We start from the raw sequence: 27,543 nt of genomic DNA, 5'->3' as shown, positions 1-27,543 counted from the left end.
TTTAAACTTCGCTTTCTCTACTCACCTCTGATCTTTCTGAGCAGGTAGCCCTCTATTAGAGAGGCCCTCCAAGCACTTCCATTTACCACTTCGCATTTCTTCATGGGTTTTCTGGATCAATGTCTTCCTTCCCCACCCAACTGTAAGCTCCATGATGGCAAAGACTTGTCCTCTTGAACTCCCCATTACTCCTTCAGCACTACCCAATGCAGTCTGTCATACAGCAGGTATTTAATAAATAGTTGATGATTTGTTTAATGAGTAAATGAATGAACATGTGGACTTCATTCACATAGTAGTGTCCCTTGGATTTGTCTTTCTCCAAACAGTCAACAGTAGTTGGAAAGAAGTCTTCAGGTAAAGAATGTCACTCTGTAGTTTTAACTCAATAGGTCACGAGGGATTAACAAAGTAAAGGTACAGTCAGTGACCAAAATCATCCCTATGGCTTTAGGAAAAGAGGGGAAACCTAGCATCAGTGGTCCCTATCAGTGTGCTGTAAGATATACCCCATGCTTTTTATGTAGGACCATTCCTAAAACTGGTTACAGTGGATTTATTTAAGAAAATGAAATTCACCCCAGTCTATAGATGGACCTCCAGGAGCCCCAGACTCTAGATGTTTTCATGGTACCATGATCTTATCAAAAAATCAGCACTCTTGAGATCTAAGTGGGATGTTGGTAAATAAATATCACTAAAGTTTGCATTTTTAAAGATTTTATTTATTTATCAGAGTGAGAGGGAGAGAGCGAGCACAGGCAGACAGAATGGCAGGCAGAGGCAGAGGGAGAAGCAGGCTCCCTGCTGAGCAAGGAGCCCGATGTGGGACTCGATCCCAGGACGCTGAGATCATGACCTGAGCCGAAGGCAGCTGCTTAACCAACTGAGCCACCCAGGCATCCCTAAAGTTTGCATTTTTAATATGAATTTTATATTCCATTAAAATTGCTTTTTAAAACGTGAAGTCTGGTATCTTGGCAATTCTAAGACCATTTGCCAAAATCATTCTGTATTGGAGCTTAGAGTATGAAGTGTCCTGGGAGCTCTGTAGCATTTAGCGTTAATGAGCAATGACATGAAGGATAAAAGTTGAGGAAGTGGCAGAAAACTTGGACCCACTTAGAAGACAGCCAGAAAAATCAATAAAGGGTTATCAACTATTTTTAGAAAAGATGATTCTAAATTATTTTAAATACCTTTTTAAAAACTGGATCACACCTTGAAATGATTTTCTCCCCTACTTCATTTTGTTTGTTTGTTTGTTTATTTGTTTGTTTGTTTTGGCAATGAGGTGAGAAAGGACAGGAAGGACAGTTGGGAGTGCTTATAGCATTAAAAGGCACACTAGCTGATGTCTTTTCTTGAACTAAGTTGGAAGTAATCAACTATTTTTCACCTTAAGAAAATCACAAATTTATAGAATCCACCACAAGGACATTTGATATCTTGGAGACTTGTAGTACTGGTATGCTGAAGTCTGAAGTTTATTCTAGAAATCTTTGGCACTTGGAAAGGGTTCAGATACATTAAAAAAGTATGTTCTACTGGTCTTAAAGTCAAGGTCATGTTAATGAACAAATATTTAAAGGTTAACTGTGAATGGGACCTGACTGAGTCTAGGTGCTTAGAGTTTGTTTCCCCTAAATTTTGTATTATGATTAGTAAATATTATAAATTCTTTTTAAGAGAAACTTATGATGAAGGGCAAAAACATTCTCTACTCCTTTTGTCTCAGTTAACCTCTTAGGGGAAAGTTTAGCTTTTCACACTTGAAGTTTGCCCACATTGCTGCCTAATAATGCTTACAAGGAACTGACTTGCCTCTAGAGGTAAAGTTAGACTCAGTGCTAGGAAGGGTCAGATATTGCCACATCGGGTAAGAAACCCAGACGCCCCATAAAGTGGATTCAGAAAGAATTTTGTTCTGTGGTTATCACTTCGTTTGGAACCTTAGCGTGGGAGCTATAAAGAATGGCTAGTTTGAATACATTTTATGTCTTTTTGTTGTCTGGTTGCTGTTGCTAGAACTTCTAGCACTATGTTGAACAACAGTGGCAAGAGTGGGCATCCTTGTCATGTTCCTGATCTCAAAGGGAAGGCTGTCAGCTTTTCCCCATTGAGGATGATATTCGCTGTGGGTTTTTCATAGACAGATTTTATTAAGTTGATGGATGTTTCCTTCTCTCCTGATACTTTGAAGAGTTTTAATCAGGAAGGGATGCTGTATTTTGTCAAATGCTTTTTCTGTATCAATTGAGAGGACTATGTGGTTCTTCTCTCTTCTCTTATTGATTTGTTCTATCACGTTGATTGATTTGCAAATGTTGAACCACCCTTGCATCCCGGGGATAAATCCCACCTGGTCATGGTGGATAATCTTTTTTTTTTTTTTTTTAAGATTTTATTTATTTATTTGACAGAGAGAAATCACAAGTAGGCAGAGAGGCAGGCAGAGAGAGAGGAGGAAGCAGGCTCCCTGCCAAGCAAAGAGCCCGATGCGGGGCTCGATCCCAGGACCCTGGGATCATGACCTGAGGTGAAGGCAGAGGCTTTAACCCACTGAGCCACACAGGCGCCCCAATGGTGGATAATCTTTTTAATGTACTGTTGGGTCCTATTAGCTAGGATCTTGTTGAGAATCTTGGCTTCCATATTCATCAGGGATATTGGTCTGAAATTCTCCTTTTTGATGGGGCTTTGCCTGGTTTAGGGATCAGGGTAATGCTGGCTGACTTCATAAGGAATAACATGGAGGACATTAGGAGAAGGAAAGGAAAAGTGAATTGGGGGAAATCGGAGGGGGAGACAAACCATGAGAGACTGTGGACTCTGAGAAACAAACAGTTTTGGAGGGGAGAGGGGTGGGGCTTGGGTGAGCCCGGTGGTGGGTATTAAGGAGGGCACGTGTTACATGGAGCACTGGGTGTGGTGCATAAACAATGAATCTTGGAACACTGAAAAAAAAAGAATGGCCAGAAAAAGCCCCTGGCCTTTGCAACAGCGTGCTAATCTCTGAACAGCACAGAAGGGGAGGGCTCATTGCCCCCACAGGTCCGTGCATGTAATAGGCACTCACGCAGGAACAATGTGGGAGTGCAGCAGGTTCTGGAAGTAAAGTGCAGGTCCTCTCTTCTTGTGTAAACATCAGTAATGATTCCTCTACTGATATCGAGGTGGCTAGCAGCTTAAACCTCAGAGTAAACTTAGAAATCAGCTGATCCAACTCACTTAGATTTTAGAGTAAAAACAAGTCCCAGATTATGTCAAAGACTCTCCCCAACATATTTCTGCATGTTTAAATGTCCCTGTGGGACACGATAGCACTCCATGGACAGGAAGACTTGAGTGGGGAAGGACTAACAATAGTACCAAGTGTGCATGTGTTCTGCTGCCTGACTGGAAGACCTCGGCCCCATAGACAATGGCAGCTGCCCTCCTGACAGTGGCGGTCTAACCTGAGTTTCCTTTGAACGCTCATGAGCAAAGCATTTGCAAGAGGGAGTTCAGTGTTGGGGCCCAAAGGAACCCCAGATATGGGGCCAGATTGCCATGGAAAAGAAAGGCTAACCCAAAAGAACGAACAGTGTTGGCAAAGAGTGTGCCTTTTCTTCATTATGCTAATTAAATCCTAAGAGGGAGAATTTCTAGGAATAATGTGTCTATAGATGAGAAGAACTTCTTAGCCCCTGATGCTATGCTTTACAGGGTCCATCTTGCTGCGTGGCTGCTGGTAGTGTTACACTGCACACTCATTTCATTGTATGGGCTCTTCATCTCCTGTATTTTATGTAACACAACTTTTACAGGGAAGAGAAGATCCTGATTGCAAAAGGGTAGGGAGATGCAGGACAGTATGGGAAGCCGTCAGTGGAAGATCCACTGTGCTCCTTCTTCTAAGTTACATCCAAAGTCCCAGGAGAATAGCTTCCTTCCAGAGCTCACTTTAACAGTCTACACTGAATATGATATGTCCAGCCTGCGTAGACAGGAATCCAGCTCCCTTGTTCTCCTGCTTCCAGCTGGAAGGAGGAATGTGGTGCCCCCATCCCCAAAGCCTCCCTTAGGGAGTCCTCAGCATTCATCAGTCAGCTCCTAGCTCGGGGACCCCACTGACATTTACAGCACTTCTGTTCAAAATAGAAAAAGGCGACCCTGGGCTACAGGTCTGAGCCTTATTATTATTTTTTTTTCTTCCTTGTTAGGCAAACATAACACCTCCAATTCTCTGTGCAAACGATTGGCCCCACTTAACTCTTCATTTTCACAACTCCAACATAAATACCAACAACAAAGATCTCATCATTCTATACTACAGGGTCCCTTCGTGGCTGAGAAGACCTTCCACTTTCACAGTGAGCAGGGCTAATAGGAGCAGGTTCGTTGTGCACAGAGAAGACCCCTTCCTTCATGCATAATCCCAAACTGGGGACAGCTGCGCTCAGGTGACCTACATGTAGTTCTCAGTGCTAGGGCATGTATCAGGGCCCCTTCCAACTCTTCTTCCAGCCTCCCAGCACTTGAGGCTTCTCAGTGCTTCCCACCCCATCCACCCTGCTCCCTGCCCTGCACACGGTCAGATATACACATGCACGGATGTCCCTGCTCCAAGGAGATCTAGATCTCAAGGTAGAATCACTGTGCCTTTTCCCCCTTACTCTGCGGAACTTGTCTTTGTTTTCTGCCTACAAATCTCCTTTTGAAGAAAAGGATCTTTTACAGCAGATCTGTCTGGTCGGAACGATGCTTCAGTGTAGACTATCAAAGTTAATAGCTTTATATTTATGCACCCCAAACACAGAAAGACTTGACTTTTTCCCACTAAAATAGATGTTAAGAATTTCTAGTTTCATACTTTGGTTTGGGGGGACAAAATTGATTACAAAACTATTTCTGAACTTTCTGTTAATTAATTTCTTACCTGTTGCTTGTTTTCGGGATGTAAAATTTAAATTTAAAGTCGGATTTAACACAATATTCATTCTTTCTGCAGCACCTGAAATTCTTAGAGGCTGTGCCTATGGACCTGAGGTGGACATGTGGTCTGTAGGAATAATCACCTACATCTTGTAAGTGAAGAAAAGCAATCTCTATGGGTACTATTTGCCTTTGCTGTAATATTTCTTAGGTACTTAGAGGCCTCATAAAAAGCAAGATTACTTAGACTCTTGTGATTTTCTACAGCATACTAAACGTAGTTAGTGGTAGACTTTTCTGAAAACAAGCATCTCATTTTCTTCTCTGATTTTCCTGGGGCCAGACTGTCTGTCCACGGCTTTTCTGCGCCTCATTCTGCAGGGCAATGTATAACAGATTTGGGGAACAATTCCCTATTTGATGTTAAGAACAAATGGGAAACTCAGGTCCATCTATTAAACTTGCCCTTGTTTTACTTATTTATGTCTCATCAAAATACAGTATGAATCCTTTTTAAAGGGCAAATGGCTCTTTAATCTCCTAAGCAATTCCAGACAGGGACATTTCTTGTCAGCAGTGTTTTTAATGCAGTTTGGCTATCAGTTTTGTTTTCTGTCTCTGTTAGTTCCTCAAGGACCTTGAGTTTAATACCCTAAACTCAGAGAAGCTGAATTTCTCTGATAAAAACCACACACACAAACACAAACACACACACACACACACACACAAAACAACTAAATCTCTCATTTTCTGGTTTCCCAAACTCCATTCCTGAGCTTCCGTCTACTAATAACAAAGGGGTTTCAGGCAGTTTGCCAAGGAGATGGTAGAATTGCAGAGGAGCATGAAGGAAAGCAAGGAGTGAGGGTGTCTGAGAAGACTGCTGAAGAGCAGCCACAGAAGCAAGATATCCAGAGTTTAATTCAAAACAAGTAGCTTTGGCTGCCATTTGGAGGACACTGCACGGTTGCCTGTTGGAACCTGTAACATTCAGATCTACAATATAGGGTATAAAAAAAAGTGTATTAATCGGGCAGACTGGGTGGCTTCAACAACAGGCTTGTATTCGTCACAGTTCCAGGCGTTGGAAGTCTGAGGTCAGGGCGCCAGGAGGTCCAGTCCTGGGGAGAGCTCTCTTCCTGGCTTGCAGACATCTGCCTTCTTACTCTTTACCCAAATGGCAGAGAAAAAAAAATGTGAGCTCTTTGGCATCTCTTCTTTTAAAGACACTAATCCCATCATAAAGCTGCGCTCTACACCGCGCCCCCCCCAACCACATCAACCTTAGTTACCTCCCAAAGTCTTCATCTCCAAATAGCATCAGGTGAGGACTTCTCATCATAGGAATTTCAGGGAGACACAATTCAGTCCATAACAGAAAGAGGTTTTGGATTTTTTGTTTGTTTGTTTAATTTAATAGTGATCTTAGAAAGTCAGTGTCTAGGTCATAAGAGCTAGAAGGACGGTAAGGAAGGTACCCTCAAACAAATTAGTAAACTCGAGTTTACCTGGGTCTATTCAGTCATCTGTAGCCAAGACAAAAAGGTTTAACAAGCAACCCAGTAAATAGCCATCTGCTATGATGTAATGTCAAAACATAGATTCGGTATTGAATTCCTTGTGGATCCAAAATATACTAGAGCTTGAAAAGCATTTGGAGAGGTAGACAACCATGTTTTTTCTTATGAAAGGGCAAAACTGTTAGGTAATGTATTTGCCTTATTAAGTGCTTAATTCATTAAAATGAATTCCTGGGGCGACATCATAGAATTCCTTCAGCTTACATTTGAGATCACTTTTAGTCTGGGAAGAAAATGTTGGCTCCTGAGTTAGGTAGGTGACATAGCATACTTAATGACATTAAATGAAAAATTGCACTATGCAAATAACAAATCAGATTTGCCCCTAAAATGTTATTGTGCCCAACCAGTTGCAATTTCATGCTGAAATGTGATAGGGGGTGGGGGATAAAGCATTAAGGATGTACAAGAACTTAGAGAGACAGAGAAATGACATCACATTCACCCTGAGAACCTGAAATATGGAATGAATAAAATTCCATGACATGGTCACTGACCAGGGAAAATGAAGAGAAAAAAAATATAATTGTTGGAGAAACATCTTATCATAGCTCTGAAAATAATTTTAAAAGTCTTTCAAGGTTCTGGGGCTCCTGGGTGGCTCAGCTGGTTAAGCATCTGACTCTTGATCTCAGCCGAGGTCTTGATCTCTGGGTCGTGAGTTCAGGGCTCACACTGGGCTCCATGCTGGATAGGGAGCCTACTTTAAAAAAAAAAAAAAAGGTCAAGGTCCTTTCCCCTGGTTCACATAAGGTCACTAAGTTAATAGTTGTTGGTTCAAAGTCCACAGTGGTCGCTCTCAAATGAAAATACATTATCAGCGTTGCTTACAACTAATGTCCTTTAGTGCAGCCTCACTTCTGTCAGCTCCTAAGCCCAGGGTTGTTTTCTCTAATCTGTAGTTCATTAACAACTGATGAAGTCCACCTGGCAAGGTTCACTGGGACACTTCTCCAAGATCGTGCCATTGGACCTATATATCTCCTTTATTATTATTAAAAGTTCCGTAAGGCTATTGTGCTATGACCTTGCTATTTCTACGTATGACAATAGACTGGGAATGAAAGCCATTTTGTTGTTTCTCACAGAAATTCTGACCCCTCTACCTTTTACACCTAAATGCTTTGTACCTACAGACAAAAGCAACTACTACAATGCTCAGGTCAGAATCAGAATCAGTAACATCAAAGATTCAAACTCTCTCTTTCCGCTTTCAACACCACAGTTCTGCCCAGTGGCTTAAAGGTCCCCTTATTATACATTCACTCTTCAGGCCTGTATAATCCTACTATCCTCCTAAACTGTCATTGTCTTTATTCAAATATTTCCATGTCTGAAGGCTTTTTGCATGGTGTATATGTGTGTGTGTTGCTCCGTGTCACATCGCTTCTATTTTTGGCATTTCAGGCTGACATGATATGAGCTTCTTACTTCCATCACAGTGCACACATCCACAGGCATGTTTGAGAAGTGAGAATGGCATCTGAGTACCTTCTGAACTGTCATGTTTCTTTCTAGATTTCCAGAAGGAGAAACATAAGAGTTTTCTTAAACTAAGCCTGGAACATTGGCTAATTCCTCCACAACTAACCAAGAATAAGCTATACTTTTCTAGTGTTGTGGATGGCACAGGAATGGCCAAGTAAGGCTGAGCTACCTCCTTGTCGAGGTGTGGACATGGCTCCTTTCTATCCTTATGTGGCAGCAGGATTCTCTGTGTAGACTGCTGCAGTGGACAGGAGGACTCACTAGTCTGAGACTCAGCACTGCTAAACCCTGTCTTTTCCTGGCTGGCTCCAGAATATTTAAAAAAGACAAAGACTCTCCCAACAGGACGTTCCCTGAGCAAAGGATGTAAGAAAATGCTTCTGTCTAGAAACCCACTACATTAGAATACATTCAAACATTTCATGCTCTGCTCCAACCTGATCAACTTGAAGGAAGAATTTGAGAGAATGTTTTGGGTTTTTTTTTTCATGTTCATTCTTTCCCCCCCATTTTTTGTCTAGTACAACACATGCCCTGGTAGGGATTTCTTTTTTATGGTCTCCTTTTGATCCCTAGTGATTTAAGAACCTGTATGTACCTGTCTGTAAACAGTGGAGGCTTTGGTGGGCCACAAACAGCAATTCACTTTTCCTCTTTCCCTTTAGGATGCCAGAGATGATTCTCTAGTTCTCTTCTCCCACTTTCCCCATTCATTTGTAGGCTGACTCCCTACTAGAAAATGAAGGTGAACGTGGGTCTTTAAGACAGAAGTGAGGGTCTCACGTGAGGCTGCGCTGACCCTAGCTACTCATCTCTGTTGACCATGTGTGTTTACTGTGTCAAGTTTTAAAAGACCATTTCCTGACAACAGTCTAACTTCCTGTCTTTGTTCACTTTGAAATTCAAACTGGAGTGGGATGGAAATCTAATATTTGACTCATTTCTGTGGAGGAGTTCAGTGAATAGGGCTGAGTAAAAATGACTGAAAAATCTTTTCTGTCTACCTCTTAATCTCTTTACCCTCAAAAACTCCTCTAATTCTTGGGTGCCTGGGTGGCTCAGTCAGTTAAGTGTCTGCTTTTGGCTCAGGTCATGACCCTGGGGTCCTGAGATGGAGCCCCAGGTCCTCAGGCTCCCTGCTCATTGGGGAGCCTCCTTCTCTCTCTCACTCTGCCCCTTCCCCTGTTCATACTGTCTCTCTCACAAAAAATCAATCAATCAATCAACCCTTTAAAATCTCAAAAAGAAAATCCCGATTCTTCTACTTCCTAATAAATTGGAATTCTAGTCAGTCTGTCTTCTCAATTCCTGGTTAAAAAAATTCCACAGCAAGTCATTAGTATGTAATGTTAGCTGTTATGATAATGTTAGCTATTATCTTTATTGTTGTTTTGTGTCATCATTATTGATGTTATTATAAACTCTTTGTAGAAATTATTTTTAATTTAATTTTTTCAGTGTTCCAAGGTTCATTGTTTATGCACCACACCCAGTGCTCTATGCAATACATGCCCTCCTTAATACTCACCACCAGGCTCTCCCAACCCCCAACCCCCTCCCCTCCAAAAACCTCAGTTTGTTTCTCAAAGTCCACAATCTCTCATGATTTGTTTCCCCCTCCGATTTCCCCCAACTCACTTCTCCTCTACTTCACCCATGTCCTCCTTTGTAGAAATTCTTAATCAGTTTGGTATCTGTTTTTACTTCCAGAGGACATGATTGTGTATTTATACAGTCAAAAGTGATTTATAACAAGGCAGTTACATACTTGTACTACGTAGACTTGCAATCATAACAGAAAGCTTGGAAAGGGCAGTCTGGAATTTCTGCAAAAATTTGATGAAATATATTTAGGCTTCTAAAGACATTTTATTCTCTATCTTTTGTCCTTCTAGACTTTGTGGATTTGAACCATTCTATGATGAAAGAGGTGATCAGTTCATGTTCAGGAGAATTCTGAATTGTGAATACTACTTTATCTCCCCCTGGTGGGATGAAGTATCTCTAAATGCCAAGGACCTGGTAAGTGAGACCAAAACAAAATGAAGTAAAATCTTCACATTCTTCTTCTTTTTTTTTTTTTTTTTAAGATTTTATTTATTTATTTGACAGAGAGATCACAAGTAGGAGAGAGGCAGGCAGAGAGAGAGGGGGAAGCAGGCTCCCCACTGAGCAGAGAGCCCAATATGGGGCTCGATCCCAGGACCCTGAGATCATGACCTGAGCCAAAGGCAGAGGCCCAACCCACTGAGCCTCAGGTGCCCCTTCACATTCATTTTTAACTAGTTAATGGGCAGTGTCCTTTTTAAAATTTTCCCCTCTTAATAATTGCATTTTTAATAAAACAATGTACATAATATATTTTTCTTGTAGATAATGAAAAATAGATATGCTTAACTCATCACTTGCTGAATTATCACAATTAAAAATTACTGCATTGTTAATTAGTGAGATTTTACCACCTAGTCAATGTAAAGCCTTGCTTTTGAAGTCAGTTGTATTGGGTAAATTCAGGCATAATTTGGAATTCCATTTTAACATGGCTTGCCTAGATTACCTAGATTTGATTATACAAACTTGCTGAAATATCCCAATAACAGCACAAGTCCCTTACACGCCTTGCTGGCATCATAAACAAGTTACACTCTACTGATAATTTATTTTGTTTGTTTGTTTGTTTTTTAAGATTTTTATTTTTATTTATTTGACAGAGAGAGATCACAAGTAGGCAGAGAGGCAGGCAGAGAGAGAGAGGAGGAAGCAGGCTCCCCGCTGAGCAGAGAGCCCGATGCGGGACTCGATCCCAGGACCCTGAGATCATGACCTGAGCCGAAGGCAGCGGCTTAACCCACTGAGCCACCCAGGCGCCCCTATATTGTTTGTTTTTTTATTTGTGTTATTTGGGTCCTTGCTTAAGCTAATATTGACGTTTATTTGCATAAAGGAAAGACCTACATTCTGGGGAGATGGCCCACCTGTTCTAAAATAAAGGGTATACTAGCACGAGATGAAAGCATTAACCGTCATTCTTCTAGAGAAATGCCACACAGAAATAGCTAAGAGTTGACTTTTGAACCACAGAAGGCTAGCTCTCAAAGGGATCTTATCAGTCATTTAGTCTTCCCTTCATTTAAAGTTGAGGGTGCTGGGGGCACCTGGGTCACTCAGTCAGTTAAGGTCACTAAGCTGGCTCAGGTCATGATCTCAGGGTTCTGGGATCTAGCGCCACATCTTCAGGCTCCCTGCTCAGCTTGTGCTGTGCGCTCTCTCTCTCTCTCTTAAATAAATAAGTTAAAAAACAAACAAACAAACAAAAAAACAACCAGACTTGAGGGTGCTGAAACCCAGAGAGGTGAAATGATTGTCCAAAGTCACACAGCTTCCCAGCAGAATGAATGATCCAGGTTTCTAGGATCTTTTCTTAGAAAAGATCCTAGGGGCACCTGGGTGGCTCAGTGGGTTAAGCCGCTGCCTTCGGCTCAGGTCATGATCTCAGGGTCCTGGGATCAAGTCCCACATCGGGCTCTCTGCTCAGCAGGGAGCCTGCTTCCCTCTCTCTCTCTCTCTGTCTGCCTCTCCGTCTACTTGTGATTTCTCTCTGTCAAATAAATAAATAAAATCTTTAAAAAAAAAGAAAAAAGAAAAGATCCTAGATGTTTGGAGGGAAAAGGAGAATTCTGAATTCTGCTCTTTTCCCTCCAAACATTTCTTCCTTCCCATCCATGTTCTTTCGTGGAACAAACCCCTGTAGACCATGACTTTGCAGTACAGCCAGGCAGAGAGGCAATGTGTACGGTGTGTGGAGACATCCTCCCAACTTCCCCCTCAAGTCAGGCCCCACACTCCTAAACACCTCTTGAATCCACCCACTTCCCTCCACTCCACCACCACTGCCCCCGTCAGCCCTGGCCTCTCCTGCGGGACCACTGCCAGAACCTCCCCTGTGGCCCTCCTGCCTCTGTGGCAAGTTTAGGTACACTCTCCACACAGGATTCAGAGGAAGGGCCTAATAAATAAATCACCTCCTGTCACTCTCCTGCTTTGAGGCTCTTAGGATAAAATCCAAAATCTGTAATCAGATATACACAGCACCACCTGGTCGGGTTGAGAGTCCACTGCCCTGCCCATGCCGCCCATTTCACAACACTGTCCTCTGGTGCACTTCACTCCAGGGCACCAGACCAACCCAACCCTCATCAGGATAGCTCAGGGTGTGGGCCACTACTCCTTCCTCTGCTTTGTACTGTTCTTCCCTCCTTCCTTCCTCCCTCTCCCTTCCCACCATCTCTCATTCTCTCTCTCTCTCTCTCTCACACACACACACCCCTCTTGCATGGGTAAGTCTTATTTACAAGCGCTAGCTGCCATGTGACATCCTCCAGGTGGCCTTGTCTGCCTACCTTCAGCAGTTCCTCCTTCCCACAACTGCTTTGTTCCTTCTGTCACATTGTTCTGTTGCCCGCTAGCCTTCTCTTTAATGATGGTTGCGACTTAGATTTACTTGTGGAAAGAGCTTCCTTAGCTAGATTTTAAGTTCTGGTAGAGGTCAAGGCATGTGTACCCAGATCTTAGTACCGTTTGGGCATATAGTACAGACTCAATAATTTTTTTTTTTTAATGAAACGATGAATCAGGAAGTAGACCATGGATTTTTTAAGGTCTGACACACCTGGATTCAAGGACCCTCTTCCTCATAACCTAGAGGTGTGACCTGGGCCTTGTTATCTATTCTCTCTGCTTTAGTTTTCTTTTCTAAGATTTTGTTTCATTTATCTGACAGAGACAGCAGCACAGGGAACACTAGCAGGGGGAGTGGGAGAGGGAGAAGCAGGCTTCTCTCAGAGCAGGGAGCCTGATGCGGAGCTGGATTCCAGGATGCTGGGATCATGATCTGAGCCGAAGACAGAGGCTTAACAACTGAGCCACCCAGACACCCCTAGTTTTCTGTTCTGGGATGATCCCAGTACCTTTCTCTAGATTGTTGGGAGACTTAGGGGCTATAATGCAGGTTAACTGACTACTACCAACTAACACCCTAACAGTTCTTTATGCAGCCTGCCTGCCTTGTCTTTTCATCGCCAATAAAACCTAAATGGGTAAGAGGGTTAGCTTTGATATTCCTTCATTCATCTAAATCCTACCTTTGGGCTAATAAGTTTGTAACACTTCAGCATTAAAGGAATCCTTGAGTACCACAGATGTGTTCTTATCAGCAGCACCCACATCCATTCTGAAATCACCAGGGGAACAGTGCCCATGAGTGATGGGGGTCAGGTTGTAAGGGGGCTGTAGGATCATGGCAAGGCTTTGGGGTTGAATCTTGGCAAGGTCTCTGGGGCTCTCAGACCTTCAGTGAGTTTAACAGTTCAATGCATTGATCTCTTCAAATGTAAAGATTAACACTGACAGATGGGAATTTGGGGGCACTTACTGACTTTCAGTAAATTCTTTGTATTTTCAGGAGGAGGAGGATGGTAATAAGGATGATTAGAAAATGGGAGGGAAAGATCTCATTGTGAATTGTTGTCAAGGATTAGTTACCATTTATGCAAAATTACTTGGACAGTTTCCCACAGGTGACAGCTATGACTGCAATCAGATTTTTATTTACTGCCGTGCATTCATTTTCCTTAATCACCTGTACCTCCCACAACCTTCTCTCAGATTTTTAGCCTAAGCAGCCTCACATCTCTGTCCTCTACAAATTCTCTCTACCCCAAATACACATTTCTTTGCAACTTTTGCAGAAAAGAAGTAAGAGGAGAACCAGATATCTGTTCTTCATTTGATTTACTGCCTGATTGCAGTAGCTTGCATTCAGTTCTTCTTAGCTGAACAGAGTTAGAAAAGACCTCGGGCCTCACATCCCCCGAAGCCCCCATTTGCCCCGTGGGCAGATGAAGGCCAGAGGGTGGACTGACCTTGGAGGCACCGTGGTGTTGCAGCCACAAAATGAGCTCTGAGGTAAGACCGATCTTGATTGGAATAGAACTTCCACCAGTTACAAGCTATCTGGCCTCAGTTAAGGCACAGAATCTTTCTAAACTTCCTTTCATCCCTCATTTATGAATTAGAGCTACTAGTTCCAAGTTGATAAGGTTATGGGAAGAATTACACAAGTTTTTAAAGATTTTCATATGTATGTAAGAATGTATTTACAAAGGAATGAGGTGGAGAAGAGAACATATAAGAAAAAGGCCTAGGAGAATGTTCACGGGCTCTCGATTCATAAGTCGGTCTTTGTCCAGAGTTACAAAAGTGGGTAAGAGATGTAACGAGGGCTTGAACATGCCTCCTAACTTTAAGCAGCTTCTACCTCATTCCATGTCACCCTGTCTGAGCTCAGGGCCAGGGAGTATTTTGTTGGTTGATCTTCCTGGCTGTTTATTATCTGCTCATTCTCAGAATGGTCTGCTGTGGGTTGAATTTAGTAGTTTAAACAAATCATGTCCCTAAACCCCTGACAGCACTTGGCTTATTCCTTCAAAACCTTCAAGATATTAGAATGAATTTTATCATGGAATCATGGGATAAGCATAAAGACTGATATTATCCACTATCTAATCCCCACAGATGGGGCACCTGGGTGGCTCATTCAGTTAAGCGTCTGCCTTTGGCTCAGGTCATGATACCAGAGTCTGGGATCGAGGTCTTCATCAGGCTCCCTGCTCAGCCGGTAGCCTTCTTCTCCCTCTGCCTGCTGCTCTCTCTCTCTCTTTCTCATAAATAAATAAAATAAAATAAAAAAATCCCAACAGAAAGCATGATGAATGCACGATTCCATTTCCATTGCTATCCATCCAAAGTTCTGAATTCTAAGTGGTGCTAAGTGCAGCCTAGAATTATTCAGATGCTGGCTCTCCTTCAAAGACCTTCCAGTCCACAGGCAACCAAGAACCTGTTTCTTTGACCTCTCTTGGAAGTTGCCTGCCTGCCTGGCCTCTCAGGTGGCACAAGCCACTGTCTCTCAGACCTCCTCAACCACTGCTCCCTGAAACTCTCCTCACAGTGACCACTGAAAAGCTTTTTTTTTAATGTATAGTTAGTGGTACTGCTAGGAAAATAGAATAAAACCTAAATGCTCACAGGCTGAGAGGCAAGCCTGGGTCACCATAAGAATTTCCCTAAGAAATCTACGGTTCTTTATCATTTCAGGTCAGAAAACTAATTGTTCTGGATCCTAAGAAACGCCTGACTACCTTCCAAGCTCTCCAGCATCCATGGGTCACAGGTAAAGCTGCCAATTTTGTACACATGGATACTGCTCAAAAGAAGCTCCAAGAATTCAATGCCCGGCGCAAGCTCAAGGTAAGATAGGCTTTGTTTTGCTCTGTTTTGTTTTGTGTTTTTCCTTTGTTACTCTCTTTCTTAGCTTGAACTATTAAAGATAATTCCACGATTCTTCATCTAATAATATTATTCATCTCCTGTAGTACCAGGGAAAATCTTGCCTTGAAATCCCAGCAATACTTGTGTAAAGCCACTGACAGTCATGTTATTCTCTCGTTAAGAGTTCATTGTTAATAAAGAGAAATGCATTGTAGGTTGAGAATTACTCATCAAATATATAATCACTGCTTCTCATTTAATTAAGACTGTACTGCTTCAACAGCATTGCTCAGGAAACTGATGCTCATTTTGAAAGTTGCCTTCTTTCTAAATAAGTGGAAATTGGGAAACTTTTAAAAAAACTGTATCTTGTAATATAAATAAATTCCCATACTTGATAAAATTAAAATACAATTGACCTTTGAACAATGCTGGGGTCAGGGGCACCAATTACTCAACACAGTTGATCTATGTATGACTTTTGACTCCCCAAACACCTAATCACTAATAGCCTACTTGACTGGAAACTGTTACCAATAGCAGTCAATTAATACATATTTTGGATGTTATATATATTATGTGCTGTATTCTTACAGTAACACCTTACTTTTTCTTAATGTTTTGGGTATTTCTAGTCTGCACACTTTGTAAGTTTTTTCAAATTGTTACAGATCTCCAAAGAATTTTTCAGTGTATCTGTTGAAAAAAATCTGCACATAAGTAGACCCTTGCAGTTCAGACCCATGTTGTTCAAAGGGCATCTGTAATTCACATGATGTAGATATATAAGATATATCTAAAATATAATTCATATGATATATTCAAAATATATCTTTGTATATTATATATATGTGGAATATATATTAGATGGGTTTCTCTTAATAATGGTGTTTAGGACTTACTATATCTGCAGAGGATTTCAGAGAACAGATGAGGGTCAAAAATAATATTCTATTTAGCCATAACTTATAGGCTGATAAAGACTAAATAAACCTTAAAAGTTGTGTGATCAAACTGCTTTGAAATACCTTGGATTAAATAACCTTGACATAACCCAGGACTTCTCAAACAAACTTGACTGTGGAATTCTTTTTTTGTGTAATACTAGTGTTCCATGAAAACACTTTGGGAAACAAAGTCCCAAAATATTTGAAAACAAGTGTAAGCTTTCACTTGTCCAGATGATTAAATACAGTAGGCCTGAAATTAAAAAGGTTTTGCTGTTCATTCTTCAGAGAAGTTTCCATTCAACCATCTTGGAATATATTTTGAAAATACAAAACAGATAAAACAAACTCCCTAAATGCAAAGGTGAGATTGAGCTCTGATTCAAGATTTTAAGCGGAAGTAACACCTGACACTTTTCTGTTTCCCATCAGGCAGCCGTGAAGGCCGTAGTGGCCTCTTCCCGGCTGGGGAGCGCCAGCAGCAGCCACAGCGGCATCCAAGAGAGCCAGAAGGCTAGCCAAGCATCATCTCTGACCCAGGATGGCAGTGAAGATGTTAAAGCTATTTTGGAAGGAGAGGAAGTTCAAGGAGTTGGGGCCCAAGTGGCAGCTGAGGGGGCAGAGGCTGAGCTGATGAAGGTACAGGCCATAGGGGAAGTAAAAGATGCTGATAGAAATGCTACCAACATGGTGCCCAAGGCACTAGAGGATAGGATAGAGGTGGCTGACCTGGAAATAGAGGAGGGCTTAGCAGAGGAGGGCTTAGCAGAGGAGAAGCTGAAGACCACGGAGGAAGCAGCAGCCCCCAAAGAGGGGCAAGAAAACCCAGCTCTGGGATTTGGAGCTCAGCAAAATGATGTGATCCTGCCAGAGTACTGATCTGGTTTCTTCTCAATCTAGAAGTCAAATTCTGGCATCTTATGCATTTTGTCCTTCAGCAAGGAAGGTGTGGAAGCATGATATGCACTATAGTGATTCTGTTTTTTGAGGTGCAAAAAAAAAATACATATCTATCAGTTGGTAATCCTAAATTCATGCATGTGACTGCTTTATGAAAAAATAGTGTCTTCTATGGTATGCAACGGATACCTAATGCCGAGGAGTTAAATTTGAAATCACAAGTAAACACAACATAACATTTAAAAACATACATGTTCAGGGACCAGTAGCACACATTGAAGTAACTAGTAAATTGTTATTGCTTTGAAAACCTAGTCATCATACATCGTTTGGATTTCTTCATAAAGCAGTAATTCCTTTCGACTCTCGCTTCACTAATATTAGGTAGTGCTCTAAGATGTGTTCCCATTGCATTCATGATATCATACTTTTCAATGTGCTCAAACTATCCAATGTGTTCAAACTGTTTACAAGGAGATGGTTACAGGCTACAGTTTCATGATATGTACAAAAAAAAAAAAATCCCCACTTACAATGGTAAGAAATTGAAGCATACTTAAGGGTCATGAAACAATGCACTTAGAGCTTATGTAGAGAATGCTTTCTTATTTTGTCCTTATTTATACATACTATATTATGAATAACCAAAAATGTCCTATCACAAATTCCTGCCATTTTTACAATCCTGGAGAAGGTATTTTACAAACTCATGCTGAGGAATGTATTCCTTCCTTCCCCTGCTAATGGCAGTTCTTTCTCATGGAGAACAATTAAGGTGGGCTATGGAAATTGAGGGAAGAAGAGGGGCTAAGACCTGAACTTACACTCACAAAAGTTGACTGCTTGTCATTTTTATAAAATTGGATTTACTCATGAGTTTGTACAACTTTAAAGACAGTGACAGTTTTATGGATAAACTCTATAATTATCAAGTTTCAAATATTCAGAAAAATCTACCCCACAGGCTGGTGTCCTATGTCTGAATAGAGTGAGAATAATATTCCATTATAAGATCATTCATTATAGACTTAACTAGATTAAGGAAGCTTTTGTTTGTGAAATTCCTTTTTTCCTTCAGTTGATAGTACCTTATGAACTATTGCTTATGAACTAAAGATATTTCTGAAAATCTGTTTTCTCTTTTTTTCATACTTGGAATAGAATTGCCCAAATTTTACCATGTAATTTTTAGTTTCCATGCCAAGAAATTTAGGACAGTGCAGCATTTTATTTACCTTAAATAAATGAAAAGAAAGTACTGATTTCAAATTAGACTCATGAGAAACTAATAATAGAATTATTATAATAATAGAATTATTAGACCTAATAATTCACCATGATTTTTTTCAAAGTATTTTTCTTTGATTTTCATATGAACACTTTTCCCCCATAGAAATCACACTTAAATTCCAAGGACCTCTATTTCTAGCTTGAGTTGAAGTGAACATTTTTATCGATTTATGCATCGCAATTTTAAGTTTCCTCAGTTTTAAAAAAGAAATATTCTCAAAGACCAAAATAATGGACAGTAAAAATGACTGTCACAGAAAAATCCTTATCAAAAAAAATCTTAAATTATTTTGGCTCTTCCTCAAAACTGTGAAATTGGAAAACGAAATTAAATCTCCGGTTCCTGGGGGCTACTGGACCTTGGGAGACATTCTGCTTTCCAAGTGCAAAACTTCCTTCTTGAAAGAAGAAAAGATAGGACTTCTCATCGTCCCTCTTTTAGGGGCCTGGCAGTTGACCAACGTGGACAAAGGAAAAAAGCCCTTAAGGGCACATCATCTGGGTTCAGAAGAACATTTTTTGTTTTGATTTATTTTTATTAGCTAGTAGAGAGTACTTATCCTCTTCCCCGTTTCTCTCCTTCCCTCTTTATCCTCTCTCGGAATTTCCATGTTAGTAATTGCAAAGGGCTCACTATTTTTAATCTTTAAGAATGCCTTTTTCACTAAGCATTAACATTTCCATGTAAGAAGGTCAATTGCCTGGTATACTTTTCCAAATGAGACTTAACAGGCATGCAGGGTAAGTGTCCCATATATTGGCAAAGGAAAGAAGAGAGGGAAATGGATCTTCTTAGAAGTGGTAATTAGTTGGAAGATCAGTACATACTGCCCCTCCTGGCCCACTGTTCCAAGGGAAGGCAGTTGTCCTGTCATTCCATCGCTCAGGCCTTACTGTGCCTCTGGGCCCCATGTAGCAGGAGCCATGAAGAAAGACAATCTTAAATTATTTTCCCATTAAAAAAAGTCTAACTGGAATCCCACTGGTTTTTTTCAAACTTTAAGAGCTCATTTGTCCCACAAATGCATAAATAAGGTAGAAATTAGAATAATATGATTGTTGAAGTTATCATCTAGAACAAGTACTGTTATTCCAAGGTATAATCAATATGAAAACTCAATGAGATATTTTGAATTTTGAATTTTTATACTAAGTTTTCAAAATCAGGAGTACATGTTATACCTTTAGTACATCAAGTGCTCAATAGCCACATGTGACTAGTGGCTAATGTATCAGAACAAAACTGTTCTACAGTAATTCTTAAGCAAGATGACACGTGGATTGCCAATGCTTGGATTTGAGCTGCCTCAGTTTCACATGGATGAGCTGGTAGGAGGCCAAAAAGAAAATGGTTCAGAAGTGTCATAGACTGAAATAAGTGAAAACTCTTGGCCACATCTGCTTAATCATGTGCTTCAAAGGGATGTTTCCCAACACGACTTTTAGAAAACAGTACTTTCCTGGGCATTGCAAAATTGTCTGTTGGCTACAATCCTTCGAATCCTCCTTTGGGCCCTGGAATCTTGACCACCGGCTAGAGTCTCCTGAGTACTGCCATAAAGTCAATAGTATTTTACATAGTATGAATAGTATTCATACATAGTATGAAAATTTACTGTGAGCAAACCATGGGCCCCCATTCAGGAGGGACAGCACAAAAAATGTTAATAGGATTTTGTAGGGCTGGACTAAGCTGGGCATCATTTTCTAACAGGCAATCTTTCTTTCTACAAATCTACTGAAACATACTAAATTTGCATGATAAAGATTATATGATGAGGAGGAGGATGATATCCCAGTTACCCCCAAAATGAGAATGGTCACCGGCTGGCATTTTTTAGATTTCCTTAGAACGATTTAATCAACACTGCCATTATACATGGATTCAAAAGACTTAGAATTTTCTTACATACTGCTATTTTAGAATAATCCTCAAGGTTCTATAGCCATTTTTAGTGGCAAACTTAAAAAAGAAAGGAATAGCTTGCCTTTTACTGTGACCTCAATTACATAGTATTTTAAACACATTTTGTAATTTAGAATGTCTAGCAATCCTTATTTCCAGTTTTACATGCAAGGTAACTGCTGGTGGGTTGCCTACAGACCGAAGATTTAAAGAGAGCCATTTTGTTTCATAATTCAGTTTTTATTCCACAGAAGCATCTGGTTGCATTTCAAATTGGAAAACAGAAGTAAATGCCAGAAAAGGCAAAGAATAAAATTAGTAAATCATTTATTCGGTTTTAGGATTGTTCTTGCAAAGTAAATGAAAAAAGAAAAAAGGAAAAAAAGTCAACGAAGTGAATCAGCACTCGGTTTTTCTGGATGAAGGTTGACGCCACATAAAACTGAAATAAATATAATGAGCAGAGTCATTTACATAACTACAATGCCATTATGTAATTTACTTGTCATTGCAGAGTATTCGGTCTGGTTATGTAGGTCTACTTCAGATGGTGCAAAGTTTCCAGACATTTGCCTACATAATAGGATTTGTAATATCCTTGCAATTACTGTCTATTAGGTCATACTCCAATTTCCTTAATGTTCATCATGGATATGTTCCTGATTAGGGTCATTGTTATCATCTGAGCATTTACTGGTTAAATACTGCTTAATGGCTAGACTCTCTGTATGTCATCGGTGTTTTTTAGAAACATTTATGTGCATGCAAACACAATGGCATTATAATATTCATAACCATATGATAAGCAGAAATGTACCCAATAACTTTCTATACATTTTTTTCAAAGTCCTTTTCTTCCCCTGGCACAACTCAGGGTGAGTTTCTGGCTCCTTGACAAATAAGGGAAAAAAAGACCACTGGAGAGATACCAGCTACCCACCATGGTTACCAAGTTCAGCATTTTCTCTTTCTACATTCTGATCTACTAAGGGCCAAGTTTTTGTCATTAGTACTCTTTCAGATATCACCTGAGGTCAGATAATACAATCTCAGCTCACAAAGCCCAACCATTTATATACTTATCTTGGAGAGCAATAACAAACTTGACTCATTTATGTTGGCTTGTTTAAAATACTGATTTTCATAAATGCTTGTGATATACTCTAGAGGATTTGATTGCATGATTTTAACATCCTTCAAGACTCAGCCTTTTCCCTATCACCTGGCCCAGAGGTCCACCTAGAGCAAGATGGAAGCCTTGAATGAGAGCGGACCATCTGACTCCTTTGCAGGAATCAGACATTACTCAGAAGACTCCAGGTGTCCGACCTGGTGGAGCTTAAATGAGCCAAAAATGGAAAGAAACGTCTTCCCATGCCATGACTGAAAGTGATGCTATTTGAATATTGGTATATTGCCATTATTCAGTAATGAAAAAATGGGACTCCACCAGTCAGCTACCCTTTCCCATATCTTGGTTTGCTACCACTTGTCCCAAATCAATGTTTTGTTCCATCCTTCTGGCTGTCAGGCTGCCCTCTCAGCTTGTGATATTTTCTAAAACCTGGAAGGAAGATCCCAGACTTGCTGGAGAAATGCAGGGCCCTTGGTGGCCCAGAATTTAGTCTGAAACTCTGAACAGCAACGCTAAGGCTACACAATCATGCTTGTTCTTAATATTTATTTTCAGCACATTTTGAAGATTGACCTGGAAAATCCATGGATATGGAATGTTTACATCTGTGTAATCTTTGCTATGACCCATTGTTAAAAATGACAGCTATTTAATCTTCAGTCATTTAAAAATAGTATTTCTTTTCCATTTAGGAGGTTATTTGGGGGCACTCAAATACAATGGGCTTCACATTAGAATTTTTGAAAGCTGTTTTTTCCCTAAGTGTTCTCACTCTGACAACAATTTGTGGATAAAAATCTACTAGGTTGGTCCTTTCTTTGTCCTTTCCTTGAACCATGTATAGTAGTTCATCTGGTTTGTAAAAGATAAAAATATGACTATAAATTGAAAACTGTCATAACTGCCTCCTGTTAACCTGACCTGTTTTATTGCCTATCATGTAGCAACTCATAGTAACATAGAGTACAAATAGCATATTCATGAGTTATGATTTTGTTTACTTTTTATAATCGAGGTTATTACTTGAGTTATAAGTTCTCAAGGTGTTTCTATTCATACACCCTTCGTCTCAGTATTATTTCATATTTCTCAGTCCTCCTAAAGCCAAAAAAATTATCTAACATGTCCATTTATTAATTAGGTAGGCCCACACAACATAATAGTAGTATTGTATTCCGTATCTGATAGATACTGCTCTATTTCCCTTGAAATTTTAAAATTTCTTGTGAGTTCACTGAGTGGGAACAGCAGACAGGGGTTTAAGTAATTCCTTATGCCAAGTGAACTAAGCATATCAAGGAGAAGGTATTATTAGTATACATGAGTTAGAAGCTACTGTTTATACTTTCTTATTTGAATATCAATCATTCTTTTATCTATGGTTTTTATGAAATATGCATAAAACTTATATGTACATTTTTTAAAAAGTAATTTCCACATCATTACCCAAGGAAATAACTAAATCTCCAGAGAACAATTTTTAGGAATGAGGCAAACTAAGGTTCACAGACCAAATCCACCAGAGGCCTGTTTTTATAAATAAAGTTTTTATTAGAACACGACAGTGCTCATTTATTTATATATTGTCTGTTGCTTTCACACCACTAGGACAGAGCTGAGAAGTTTTAAGAGACACTGAACCGGATTGCCCAGCAAAGCCTAAAATGTTTCTCTCTCTACCAGAAAACAAAACAAAACAAAACATTAAACAACAACAAAAAAACAAACCTGATGACCCTGGTCTTTCAAAGCACCAGATGCTTTTTTGCTGACATCTAGGCATATTGATTCCCATGGTTTCCTCTACTAAGCTTAAGGTTCTTATTCCCAGAGGAAGCAGGAGAGCTTTGTTTCTGTTGCAGATGGCCTCACAACAATAATTGTGCTGTATGGACAACATAACAATGAAATATCCCTACAGAACTAAAAATTCCAAATTGCATCATTCCTGAAAAAAGAAATTTAGAGTATGAAATGACCTGGTTAAGAAAGAGGAGAATTAAAAAGATTTCTAGCATTTTGAGCATGTTTTAGAAATGTGATCACTATAATTAAAATCATGAAAGTGATTTTTTATACTGATATTTGCTCACATTTAACTCAATCTTCAGCTGTTACTTCAGTAAATGAAGAAATAAGAGTGCCCTTTGGTTCTGAATCCTTAAGAATGTTCTTAAGTAATTTTATATCTGCTGGATTTTCATTTAATCATTTTTAGGAAATAATATCCTTTATTATTATGTAGCTTTCTATGACCATGGCAGGCTCATCAATAGCCCAGGGGGAGGCAGACAGCCAATTCTTTTATGGAAGGAAGCTACTTTCCAATCTCAGTGATCTGGGAGATACTTCATTTCTTTGAAAAGAGAGGGCCTTGAATAAATACTTGCTTTTACTTTTCTCACATATTCAGAAATCCAAGGAGGGTGCGGCACTTAGTCTATTTGTGTCACAGAGAAATGATTCATTCCACAATATCTGCCTTAAGGGAAGCAGATAACCCAGATATTGAGAAATGTAGGCATCCATGACCTTTGTTGACTTTGAACATCTGTAGCCAAAAGGTTACAAAGGAGGTCTTGTGTAGAAAACCTATTATCAGCTTATTATCAGGAACATCTAAGATAATGTCATGACTAACTAAACAATATGCTGTTTTCTTTAAACTGTTGCAATAATTAATAAGATGTATCGCCAGGATACACTATAGAACTCAGGGTAAAAAAAGAGATGAATTTTCTGCTCCTTCCTCACAGTTCCTGTATGTAAGGAGACTTCACTGGAAGGGGAAAGGGAAGAGAGAAAAAGATTAGGAGTCCATGCTCCCACCTGCCTATTTTTATAAATGATCAGTCAGACCTTGAAGGCAGTTGTTCAGACTTAAATTTACATTTCTGCATTTCTCTCAATAATTGGGTCATCTGCTTCCCTTAGAAATGAATAAAGTCAATAGCTAAGTTTCTTCTCAGAACCAGACACTAAACAGTAGTACTAGTTTAGGGGATATTAGGCCTACCTCACAAGCACATTTTAAGGAAATTCTGTGCCAATTTTTAAGCTTTCCAGTACGTCCCAGGCACCCATTTTCTCAGTAAATTTTCACTGAGAAACACTTATATATGATGAAGTAGTTTAGAGATGAGCCCAGTGCTCCCCTCTAGGAGTGAGCTTTGTAGTTGGAAGAGAAAAAATACAGGTGTACATACATAACCTGTGCTAAATCTAAGCAGGCAGTAAGTCCTCTAGGGATGCAAAGAAGGAGAAACTCCCTTCTGCCTGTAATGATGCTCCAGGAAATCTTCATGGGAACACAGGCTGGATGTGAAGGATGGGGAGAATCTTTGCAGAGAGGGAAGAAGGCAGCAGGTTTGGCTGAGAAATCTACAGAGTGGAGAAATGCCAGGCCCATTGGTGAAGGAACAGCACCTATGTGAAAGACTAAACTCTACAGGGAAATGTTACGAAGTCTGCAGGAAAGTCTTGGATCTTGTGCAAAGTTTAAATTAGACCTCCTTTCTTAGTCTGGGTAGATAAGTGTGCAGCATTTCCTCAGAGCATCTAGCCCTCTGTGATCTCCTATATAGAGATTGGTTAATTTGGTGCATTCCTAAGTAGAATAAAAAAATCAGCCAACACATCAAAGACATTTTTTCAAGTCACCTGTTGAAGCAAATCCTCTGTCACTAAAAACAATAGCATACAATGAGTGATTTCTGAGTAAGCTTTGCAACACCCCAAAATCTGAAGGACTCCCTGGGACTCTAGAACATCACCTAACCACCTGCTGAAGTTTTGCCAGTAGAAGCCCACGTCACGGTTCCTTCTGTCATAGTTATTTTCACCTTTAAGTTATCAGACCTGAAAGGACGATCCCCACTGGGATAGAATCACACTTGAAAGTTTAGACTTCAAGATGACTTGTCATAAAAAGTCAAGTCTCCGGCAACAAAATGTGTAATTTTCACAACTGCTTTCCCCAAACATCAAGCTGGTCCTCTCAAGGCCTCTCTCTTACCTCCCCCCTCCCTTTTGTCTCTTGATACACCCTTCTATAAATCCCTTTTTACATCACTCACTGCAGGCAGGATTTGACTTCCATCTTCAAGAAACTTATTTTTTAAAAATATTTACCGAGTCAGATTACACCTTATATATCCTTCTAGTAGTCTTGCCACGTTGCTTGTCTCAGATACTGTCCATGATTAGTGAATGGCTGCATCAGTCCTCAAGGCCAATGAAACAACAAGGTTGGGACAAAGAAGGGACAAAGGTTGACTATGATCCCAGGAATGGAAAAGAAGCAAAGACAGATACTGTCTTAAGAGATATGAAGAGAAGCTAAGAGCTACTGTGAGTGCATAGAAAACCCAAGTGAGCGGGTATTGAGAAAGGAATACTTCTTACCAGGGTTTTTCAGGCTTGTGAAATGATCTGGTATGTCTTTTCTCCTCTGACCTAGAAGAAAAATTTGTACCTGTGGGTTGTTGAAAGTTTCCTGGACTAACAGGACATAAGCTCAGAGCAGCACCGAGGATTTGATTGACAAGTACTGTTATATACAGGGAACCTCCATGTGCAGTAGTGTGTACTGCCAGTCATTAGCTAGAAACAAGTGCATGTAGGATTGGGGGACAAAGATAAAGTATAAATATTTCAGTTTAGTCAGCCAAGGTCACAGGCCACCTTCCCAATGTCTGACTGAAAAAGGAGCTGTGAACATTTCATTTCTAAAATCTGTCAAAATGGTGCTATTGACTTCTTCATACAGAGATCTATTACAATATTTTTTAGATAAACATGTAAGCTGACCTAGGCCATAATGTAAATACAGAAAATGTTAGTAGAGAATTCATCAAAATCATGCCTGTTTGCTTTTGATTGAGCTTCCCTATTCTTCAGTGGCAGTGACTGACCATGAGTCCCTGCTCCCCACAGATGGGACACAGAGTCCTTGGCGCTCTCAGTGGCCCAGAGCCTGGGGCAGATGACATGAGAGCTGTAGACAACTGCTGCTTCTTGGACTCAGGTTGGATAACCTGATTAAATGACTAAACATGCTCATTTTTTTGGTGTTTCCTAGGAACATGAAAGAATATGTGACATGTGGCAGGGCCAATGTTACTTTGTGTTAAGTTCACCCGGCTATGTCAGAGCATGCCAAAAGAAGCATATTCCTTCCTACTGCAAACTCTGTAAAGCAATTTGCATGTACGGTGTGATAATAAATCATGTAAGAGCCCACCAAAAGCTTGCATTCTGTCATTTGAAGCATTCCTGCAATTTGAGAGTGACACGATGGACATTTTCCGTACCTGTGAAATAGAGAGTTGAATTATTTTCCCATTCTCTGAGATAAAATTACACTTTGAATTTCATAGCATTTTAAACACTATATGGTGATGTCATGAAAGTCATAAAATTATTATAATTAAAAGGGGACCTTATTCATTATTTAATCCAACAAGCTCATTTTTATTAAAGAGAAGTGAGATCCAGGGAGGTAATGACTTATTGGAGGTCACAGTTAGTGGTGAGAAGAAAACAGATCTGGGTTGCCCATCTCCTAGCCTAGTGCTCTCACTGCTGGAAAATCAGTTCACTGGATAAAAGTTAAATGCAGCACTTCATAGAAAAACAGATTTTCCATTATAAAAATTTGAAATTATAGAAAAGTACAAAGTCACCATAACACCTTCCAAAGGCAAGCACTGTTGTTTTTCCTTTAGCATTCGTTTACTTTTTTCTTACAGACTTGTAATCGTATTGTAAATTTTTGGTACCAACATATCCCTATAGCACAACCATCTATATAATAATGTTCACAAAAATTTATTATAGTTGCATAATGATTCAGTCTCGATTCTTTTTCTTTTCTCAGTAATAGTATATAAAGCCTTTTCTGTGTTGCGGAAAATCTATCCTAAGGAAATAATCCTGATGTGGAGTTGCTAGATCAAATGGTATTTAATGGTCTCTTCATGAGGCTTGCAAACCCACAGGACCTGAGGATGAAAGGCAAAACAGTGCACGTTCACTCTGAAGAAGCTGATT

General features: G+C 40.0%; 1 protein-coding gene across 1 annotated transcript in view; it reads left to right on the top strand.

The window, feature by feature from the left end:
* The window catches only part of CAMK4 (calcium/calmodulin dependent protein kinase IV), a 231,679-nt gene extending 204,940 nt beyond the window's left edge, over nt 1–26,739 (top strand). Inside the window, exons 8-11 of the mRNA XM_044264318.1 lie at nt 4,994–5,069; nt 9,881–10,007; nt 15,141–15,293; nt 16,694–26,739. Coding sequence (XP_044120253.1) covers nt 4,994–5,069; nt 9,881–10,007; nt 15,141–15,293; nt 16,694–17,140 — 803 coding nt within the window. The 3' untranslated portion in view covers nt 17,141–26,739. The remainder of the gene's footprint in view (nt 1–4,993; nt 5,070–9,880; nt 10,008–15,140; nt 15,294–16,693) is intronic.
* The last annotated feature ends 804 nt before the right edge of the window (nt 26,740–27,543 follow it).

The sequence above is a fragment of the Neovison vison genome, chromosome 1 (assembly GCF_020171115.1).
Source record: "Neovison vison isolate M4711 chromosome 1, ASM_NN_V1, whole genome shotgun sequence".
Taxonomy (NCBI): Eukaryota; Metazoa; Chordata; class Mammalia; order Carnivora; family Mustelidae; genus Neogale; species Neogale vison.
The sequence above is the reverse complement of the archived record's forward strand: the minus strand, read 5'-3'. Positions and strand labels throughout refer to the sequence as shown.